Genomic DNA, 9,860 nt, shown 5'->3' with positions numbered 1-9,860 from the left:
TCGAAATATACACATAGATACAAATATATATATATATATATTAAAACAATATATAACTTTTTATATATTAAAATAATATAGTTTTAAATTAAATTTTTTGTCCCATAAGTGGACTTGTTTTCTATTTTAGTCCCACACTCAGGCCAATTGCACATTTAGTCCCATATGTGAATTTTTTTTCAATTTCAGGACCAAAGGGGGGATTCCATTAAAAAATTGAAGCTGGCGTTAAGTTTTTAACGGAATTCCCCCTTTGGTCTTGAAATTGAAAAAAAAAATTCACATATGGGACTAAATGTACGAATTGGCTTGAGTGTGGGACTAAAATTGAAAACAGATCCACTTATGAGACCAAAAATGTAACTTACCCTTAAGGGGATTCACTTAAAGATTACATAATTAATGGTGATGGTGGATAAGAACATTATATCAACATCTGATAAATAGGCAAGGAAAAGAGGAGTTTAGTTGATGGTCATGTTATGAGTTGGTTGTGTATGAAATAAAGTAAATCGTGTTGAAACTAAAGTTGATTATATTCTACATATGTTGCTCATCTCATCTTGTTTGAGACTATAATTGATATACATATATAAGTGATGTTGGTTATTTACTTACTGAGTTGCAGTCTCATCTCCTCTGCTAACATTTTTCCAGTATATATCTTTACCCATCAAGGGCTAGGTCCAAACCTTGCATTTCAGTCAAGTCGGGCCAGTATGTAGTTTCTCATTCGTCAATAAAAATAGAAATCACCTTTTAGGGTTGTGTAAATATGAATTAAAAATGAGAATAACTTATGAAGTAATTATAAGAGTTTCATATTGTGGTATCTGATAGACGTATGTATAATCTTGTGGACGATCCGATAAATTTGATAGTGATGATGATAAGATTACGTGTGTGTATATACTCTGCAGGACTTACATTAAATTTGATATTTAGGATACATATAGTACTAGTGCCGTTAAACGGTGTGCTACACAAGCCCAGTCCATAAGCAAGGGTGCCCAAATCAAGGAGAAGTTGAAGGCTCCTCCTTGGGGAATGAATGTAGCCGGCTATAGGAACCAAGGGGCCCTCATTCTCGGCCACCATCAACACTCTCATGAGTAGGTTCACGGTGTTTGACTTGGGTGTTATGTCGTGTCAAACACATGAAAACTTGATTAGCTTGCTTGATTGAGGGTTGGGTTGTGTGCTATGGTAAGCACACAAATGGCCTATGTGTATTTCACCTTTTGGAAGGGTGAATATGCATCTAGCAATCAATCAAAAAAAAATATTTATCTTCGTTCCTACTATCTCTATACACAACTCGTCCCTCTTCCCTCCTCACATTCTCCCTCTCTTCTTGTGTCCTCTTGAACAAGGTTCAAGATTGAACTAACAATTTGGATTCACTAATGGATAGTACAAATCCTAATATATTTCTTTGATTGAGAGAGCAGGAGCTCTCCAGCAATAGTCTTGTACATATCGCTTTTGTTTGTGTGGTGTGGACAAATGAGAGAGGATCTACGTTGATTCTTGGATGAGAGCAAACCAAAAGAATCTAGTAGCCGAATCAAAATCTAAAACGAAAGAGAAAAATTCGATATACAAATATGTATTGTTTTTCAGTTTTCTCGCCTAAGCAACTTATGAATGTTTTTATTATTTATTCGTTTTCCATTCTTAAGTGCCGAACCCCAAGAATACACACCTTGATTCGATATTTAAATTTGATCTAAATTCCATCTTCTATTAGTTTTTCTTATTCTCGAATATGTATTGTTCCTTTCACAAGGAGCAACAACACTCAATCAAGGCCCAAAAAGTTACCAATGAGTCTTTATAATAATTGTATTATCTAAAAGATGCTTTCTTTTTTTATTACTTTATGATGATTCTTGAATTTACGTACTTGGTGATTTTCAGGTAAAAAGAAGAGATATGATTCAAAGCAATGTTGGAGTGAACGTGGGAGGGACATCAAATACTATTTCAACAGTTAATGTAAGCTTGAACAATGCGATTACAATTCAATTTTTATTATTATGATTCTAATTCAGAATGGAAGTACTTAAGATTTTGGTGTTTTATGCAGATCACTCAATCATTAAAAGTTTCTACTCCAGTTATTATGAAGGGAGGCATGAATTTCATCACCCTGCCAAATCTTATAGCTGCACTTCCAAGTCAATCAAAATAAATGCACTAAAGGGCCAAGTGAAAATTGAAATAGGCAGAAGAAAAAAAAGACAAGAAGCAATAAATCTTCTTGTCTTGATGGAACAATGTCTGAATTATTTATTTTTAACTGATATTTGGAATATTCTTTTAAGACTATTTTTATGTATTGATGACATGGCTTTTATGTATTTGATGCATGACTGTAAGGTTTGTTTATATCTACTGTCACAGAATATTACAGAGCACTGCAGATGAAGTTTTGGTGAAGACGATTGCTGCTGGCATTTCCTGATGCGTTGGCCACTGATGTGGAGTCCACCTAGGACTCTAACTTAACCCTTTGTTGTTATTTTGTGTTTCACGTTTCTGTTAGTAGAGAACACGTTTTCTTTCTCGGTCAGTTTTGAGGTTAGTTAGGAACAGCTATAACTGCAGCTACTTACTTCCTTTTTGTATATATACGAACAGTGTACAACTCTGGTTTTTTGGTTTTTTCTGAATATACAGAAATGGCTTCCTTCTGGCCAGCTCAATTCTCTACGTTAACTCTGCTTATTTTTTCCAGAATTCTCTACTTGTTACATCTACTATTAATGGTGTTGTATTATGATGCTGTTTGGTGTTTGTGTAAAGTTTGTTTATGACTGCAATTAATATTGTTGTGTTTATGATATTTTGTGGTCTTTGTATTGTTTTGATTGTTTATATTTTAATTTTTGTTATCAGAATATATAGGAATTTTATAGGAACTTGAGATATTTATCAGGATGATTGATTATGAGATTTTTCAGCATAATTTTGAAATATTTTTTAATATATTTTTTATTTCACTGCTATATATTTCCTTTTAATAAAAAGATTAAGGAATGTCTGGTGAAGCAGTGGGGCCATTGGCTTTCCAATAAAAAAGCTCTAGAGTTTGAACTCTCTTGTGCATTTACATTAATACATGATTGAAATCTCAATTGGGAACACTCGTAAAAATGAGATTTGATACACAACCAAACATCAATGTGTCCAAGTCAGGCCCCACTAATTGACAGGACCCACGTGACTTTGACCCACCGCCCCCACCCACCCATCGCCACCTTTCTCCGTCGATCCGTTTCTGACGCTTCTAGCAGAATTCATTCACAGCCCAGATACAGTAACAGCAACGCAGCAAGGAAGCCCGAAACAAACGCATTTTCACCGCACAAAAAGCATGGTCTTTTTGGCAGATTCACCCCGATTAATGATCAACCGATATCTCCTTTTTCAAACTTCATGAGTTCCCTTTTGCTTCCTTCTATTGAACCCACCTCCCATTTGCTTCTTTTCATCTGTCGTTGTATTTTTTGTTTCTCAATGGCAAATGGCCAACCCATTTCAAGGAATAGCCGGGTCTTGCCCATGGTAAGTGCAGCAAGCCGGGTAGAAGAATTGTAAATATTGAACAAAAAGAAAAGTTGGTGCTCGTTCAGATTCGGTTATAAATTATGTGTGAAATTTTGGTGGCAAGAACTGGAAGGCATCAGCAGCGGTATGAATCCGGTTTTCGCCTTGTTGCAGGGTAATTCTGGTACCTTAATACGCTATAAGGATGTAAGGCAATTTTGGTTGTGTAACAAGTTGTAATAACATGTTTTTGTGGGGTGTATTAGGTGGAGTGTTATTGGTTTTGTTATTCGCAATTGATACTTTGCTGCATTAATGTGCTGTATATTTTGAGGCTGGAGTCTTAGTGCCGCAGTCTAGTGTTAGTTCTTTTGTATCATTATATGCTAGAAAGTTCTTGTGTTTGTTTTGAGGATTTTTTTCCTTTTGTTATATATTGATGTGATGCATTTACTTGAGTATGGGATCACGATATGAGATCATCTGATTCTGGTTAGTCGTGAAGATGAAAGAATGTTTCAATTGGAGCATCCCATTTTGTCATGCATTGAGTTTTGCTGTAGTGGACTTCTGTCGTTGATGGTACATTATCACTATCAAGTGAGGTTTGATTCCAAAAATGCTGGTGGATCATCACTTTTCATATTTTTTACTCTCGAAGCTTATGGTGGGGTTATACTCATAATTGTGAGGATCCTACCATGGCCCAATCTATCACTTGGTTCGGTTTGCTCGGACGATGCGCCTACTTAACTTGTAAACTGCTTGACTTTTAGGCTTTTGTGGAACATAATAAGAACACTATATCTTTGGCCAGATGTGTCTGCTGGAAATATTATGTTGAATAGAGAGCAAGGCATCTTCACAGTGCATTTAGATATATGGGAGCAAAACTCAGTTCTTGCTTATATTGAAATAGTTCCTGGAAAATCTGATGAGAATCCTTCATAATGTTCTGGTGCGATTACTCGTATTTGAATATGCTGAAACTGTGTCCTTATAGAGCTAGCGGCCAGTATATTTTTGACTAATTTTAGATCTTGAGATTGATTTACTGAAGATGATGAAATGCATAAGTGTTTCTTTTACAAACAATAGAATCCAGTTAAAAGGCCTTATCAAAATTTCTCTAAGTTTGGTTATTGCCATTGATTCTGAAGTTCGCATCCATTGGTTCGTTCTCTTAATTTTCAATGGGCAGTTTGGGATTTATGAGGCCCTAACTTCACATCACATTTTGATACGTTTCCTTGCATTCCGTATTTTGTCTGCAAACAGCAAGGTAGGGAAATGTTAGTGAGACTTGATGCATCTGCTGACTCATCTTATTCTCTGATCACCTGTTTTATGTTCATGAGATCCAAAACAGAAAGAGTCAAGAGTTTTCTCCTATTTTTCCTGTGTATAAGTCCAAATCTTAAGTTATTTATTTGAGGGGTCTCAAGTAATGGACTGAACTCTTCGTCATACCTTTCATGCCAACTTAACAATATGGGTTTCCATTTTTTGATCGAATACAATTTGATTATTATTTCAAGTACCATATATGTTGGCATCATAGATCAAATGCAGAAGCTTTTTTGGCAGGTGCATTCCCTATAGGTATAGAGATCTTGATGGAAGCAGTTGTAAGAATTCAAAGAAGGTTGTAGAGGTGCTCATGATCAACTCACCTAGCGGCCCTGGACTTTTGTTTCCTAAGGTAACTATTATGTATCTTTATGTCAGATGCTCACTTCCTTGAAGTATGTCTTTTGCTTGGCTTTCTAGCATGTAGCTTTGAGATGAGTACAATTACCTCGTGAAATTGTTTCTACAATTCCAAACGCAATAATTAGAACTAAAGTTTTCTGTAAACAGTGTAATGGATATTCATGAAAACTTATAAGCATCCGTTGTTGATTAAGTTGTTAACAGCTATAGAGGTCTGTACTATTAGGCCTGTCTTTCTTTGATACAGTAAGCATGTCGTATGTGTTGATGATGGGAATCTGCAGTTTACTATGCACTTATGCTAAGATTTAAGATGAAAAGTTTCCAGGCTTTGTAACCTTCTTCTGTGCAACATTTAGAAGACGATGAGTATTTGGTATCACATATAAACTTGCGATATGGTAGTGGAAGACTCCATAAAACATTATCAGTGTGTTAAGTTCACAGCTCAAAAGATCATTTCTCTCTTTATGGTCTCTTTTCCGAAGGAAATTATGGCTTTGTTTTCCTTGTCTTTTAAGCAGCAGTCCCTAAAGCTTATTCATATATCCTTTTCCTGTCAGGCTTCACTTGTTCTATCCCTCTTCTGTATATATCTGTTTTTTCTTCCCCCCTCTTCTTGCTAACTATTTGTTTTAACTTCAAGAAAATATTTGTTAGTCTGCATTGCTATCGCATGCCCAATCACTTTTTTATGAAAATGAGTGTCATTTCATATTTATTTTTAATCTCTAACCAGGGAGGCTGGGAAAATGATGAAACAGTTCAAGAAGCTGCACTTAGAGAAGCTATTGAAGAAGCAGGAGTTCGAGGGAAAATAGTGGTGAGAATTCTTTGTGATATATCTTTGTTTGACTTGTCTATTGTTCTTCCTCTAAATAACTTGTTACGACCTGCTAAAGTTAACAATTTAAACTTTGACTTGATAGATAAAGCAGTTAGTATTCAGCATTCATACCTCGCTTTATTGTACTCGTGATATTTGTATTCTTAAATCATCATCAATTAGGCATCATTGCACGTATTACAAGATAAAAATACAATTTTAATTTTATTAAAATGTGCATATATATAGATTAACCTATTTATGAGTTACTTCAATTATTTTCATTAATCACAGTGAACTTTGCAGCATGCTATGCTTATGCTTGTAGCTTACCCTTTTGATTGCTTAATGATATGAATGAAAGAAATTACCGCACATAGGGAATTATCTGCCAGACAGTGTCTACCTTTCAGGAATATGTATCTCGTGGACCAAACACTTTGACTATGTTTGATTTCCATTTTACTAAAATTATTTGGAGGCCTTCTTCTCCTCTAATATGGTGGGTTCATCATTCTTACTACCATTCTCACATATTTCTTGAATGGATAGTCCGACCCCTAAAACATGATATTCTTAGTCAAATTGGAGGTAGCTGCCAAAAGGTTATTAGTGGGTGAATTTCATCATTTTAAATTATAAGGTTTGAATCCTCTCAAAGATCACACCAGCTGGAAATTCTGACTTTATGTATAGTGGTTAAGAAGAAATTTAGGTCTACACCTCCTAGAAGTAGCTCAGAATTGTAACAAATTTGTTTGTATTATTGAGTTGATAGACATAAACCTGTTTTCGGTATTCTCTCTTATATATATATGGCATTATGAAATCAAACTTTAAGTATTAACTATACTCCTTTACCAAAAAAAATAAATATATATCCGGATAAAAGTTGGAATTCTTGTGGAGATGTGTTAGTATGCTAAACCATTGAAAGTGTTATTATTTTGTTATGTTTTTCACATAAAAGAGAAGCTCATGGGGAAACAGAAGAAAAGAGCTTGAGATGAAATTGGAAAACAAAATTTTAGTCCGAGCAATCCCTGCTGCATATTAACAGGTGCAAAAAGTACTAACTTTCATATACAACCCAAGTAAAGCACATTGCTGAAGAATCTAATAGCTCAAAATAACATAATTTTAAGAGATGAACCATTTTTCTAATTTAAATTATTGACAAGCCATGTCATTATAGCAACAAGATGCATGGATATTAACACTGTAAATCTTGTCTCACCGCACTTCAAAATGACATCAGTTAATCATTCTTATTCAACATAGCAAACTTTCTGTTGGTTACACAGAACACAACAAATGCTGCCCAAAATAGTGTGTAAGCCAATCCACGCGTCGCTTCATATGATAAGTTAATTGTATGCCATAGGAAGTAGCTAAACTGATCTCTTCTAAATGAAGTTGTTATTGGAAGCAGGGTTCTGTTTTGCTGCCAAGATACTGAACTTCTCAGTGGGTATCAGTCCATTTGCAACATTTATAGAAATAGTTGCAGATTTTAATAGTGTTGGTGCGAGCATGTTGGGTTCATCAACTAGCTCAGTCCTTGGACTTCTTGATCTCCGATTTGGTTTAGTGATGACAGCAGTAACTTGATTAATAATTAGAAGTAGATTAAATTGGGATCATCAACTAGCTTAGTTATTTTTTCTACAATGAAAGCCATTTTTTGTGTGTGGAGGCATGTCTACTGTCACAATGCACGCAGGGTCAAATGCACCAAGCTTCCCTATAAAAATATAACCAAAATGCCCCCTTCCCTTAAGAGCGAAAAGTTACCGCACTTTTGGAAAAGGAAAATGCGACCCCTTAATGCGGAGGACAGTGAGCTTACCTTTTAGTAGTTTAGGGAATGCTCGTCATTTTTTGGTTAAGGAAGTTTAACAGCTAGTAATGTTTTCATAAAGGGTAAAATGCAATTAACCCACACGGTACATAAGAATTTAGCTCTTATCTAATTAGAAGTAGAAATATAGGATGGATTCTTGTACCAAGTGATGCTTCACATGAAACTGTTTTATCTTCAAGTCATTCTTGTGGTACTTATTACATTTTGATGTCAATGAGCTCATTATTCACTGATGCAGCGCAACTCAACTCTTTGTCATCTGTAACCTCAGTATTTTATTACTAAAGGAATAATTGTCTGTAGAAATTTCTCGGCTACTACGAATTTAGGAGCAAAACCCACCAAGATGAATACAGCCCAGAAGGTTGGTGCAGAGCTGCAATGTTCGCTATGCTGGTCGAGGAAGAGCTTCGGTCGTGGCCAGAGCAGAACACCAGAAGTAGAAAATGGTTAACTGTATCTGAAGCAGCCAAGAGTTGTCGGCACCCGTGGATGAGGGACGCTCTCATAGGTGGCTTCTCGGACGAAACAACAACGAGTGGAGGAAGTGCAGCAGTTTAAGACAGGTTCTAGGGAATTGCTTAGAGGCTGGCTTTCCTTTCCAGAATGCAAATATTCCTTTATTTTAACACCAAGGGAAGTTATGCTTTGGGTTGATAAGGTTTATGCTGAAAACTTACTAGCCACTTTCTGCATTTTCCTGTTGTCTTGATGACACTGACCTCTCTATTCTCTTTTATTTGGAAAGGATATTTGAAAACCTGTAGACTTTGGCAAACTTGCAGTAAATTATAATGTTTGGTGCTAGAACATTATGCGCTCCGAACGTGTTTGAACATTGTGTCCAGGACGCCTCCGGCTCCGATATCATGTACAGTCCAACACGTTCAAGTAATCCATAATCAGAAGTATAAACACATTTGATGGCGTGTTGGATATGTTTCTTTATATGGAAAACTATTTCTTTGTAAATTCATATTTCCACAAATTTGTTAGAAAATGTATATATGACATTTAGACTTTTGTCTGTATATGTATATGTATAACTGCATAAACACTTATCTATACTATATATAAAAGTGCGAATCGTAAGATTCTTTCGTATTGTGAAAAAGTATTCATACTTTTACTTAAGTAATCGGTTTTAAAGAATAAATTAGAATTAGTAATAAAAGAATAAGATTTTATTCAAAAAGAAATAATACTAATAAGTACAACTTATGATTATGATTAAATATATAAAAGTGAAAATATTTCAAGTGTTTATTCGTATTGTGAAAAGATTCGTACCCTTACTTAAGTACTCTTTTTAATTATAATAAGAATTAGTTATATAAGATAATATTATAATTAGTCCCTTAAGTTTGTGTTCAGAATATTTTAGTCATTGAAGTTCATTTTGTAACACTATCATTCCTAAATTTAGTTTTATTTTACATCCGTTCGGTCAATTTTCCTACAAAATGTGGATAAAAAATGATCGTGTGATTGGTATATGGCTTAATCTGTAGGAGTTATTTTGTCATTATGTATATTTTTAAACAATAAATATGATGAAGACAACATGGCCTAGTTGTGCTCTATGTGAGGGGCATGTTCTCTAGACGAGCGCATTATGCATTCAAATCAAAAGTTACACACCAAGACCATTTTGTGTAACATGCTTTTCTTCAATGCAGAATTTCAACAAACGAACAGACTAGAATGGCAGTAGGCTGTGTTCCACCTCTAAGATCATGTTACATTAGGAAAAAATTGAGTTTTCACTACATTATAAATAACCACGGCCTAAAAATCGTGGTAAATTACTAATATTAACCACAATTAAACAAAACGAAAATAAAAATTTCAAATTTTTATCACGTTTAATTAATATTCGCCATAGTTTTTAGTCATAGCCAAAAT

The 9,860-nt window shown here is 34.8% G+C and overlaps 1 protein-coding gene across 1 annotated transcript; it reads left to right on the top strand.

Moving 5' to 3' along the window:
- Positions 1-3,177: 3,177 nt before the first annotated feature.
- Positions 3,178-8,765, top strand: LOC105172187 (nudix hydrolase 16, mitochondrial). The gene is made up of 4 exons (XM_011093549.3): positions 3,178-3,727; positions 5,140-5,254; positions 6,005-6,088; positions 8,259-8,765. The coding sequence occupies exons 1-4, from the start codon at positions 3,654-3,656 to the stop codon at positions 8,514-8,516; spliced, it is 531 nt and encodes a 176-aa protein (XP_011091851.1). The 5' UTR covers positions 3,178-3,653; the 3' UTR covers positions 8,517-8,765.
- Positions 8,766-9,860: the final 1,095 nt, after the last annotated feature.

The sequence above is a fragment of the Sesamum indicum genome, linkage group LG10, assembly GCF_026168435.1.
Source record: "Sesamum indicum cultivar Baizhima isolate 11 linkage group LG10, ASM2616843v1, whole genome shotgun sequence".
NCBI lineage: Eukaryota > Viridiplantae > Streptophyta > Magnoliopsida > Lamiales > Pedaliaceae > Sesamum > Sesamum indicum.
Note: the sequence above shows the minus strand (reverse complement) of the source record. Positions and strands in the feature narration are given on the sequence as shown.

Bases quoted from the DNA above. Each gene is read 5' to 3' on its own strand.
- LOC105172187 (XM_011093549.3), top strand. From the start codon at position 3,654: ATGTGTGAAATTTTGGTGGCAAGAACTGGAAGGCATCAGCAGCGGTAT. The intron at 5,255-6,004 runs GTAACTATTATG...ATCTCTAACCAG, and splicing joins CTGGACTTTTGTTTCCTAAG to GGAGGCTGGGAAAATGATGA. The intron at 6,089-8,258 runs GTGAGAATTCTT...AATTGTCTGTAG, and splicing joins GAGTTCGAGGGAAAATAGTG to AAATTTCTCGGCTACTACGA.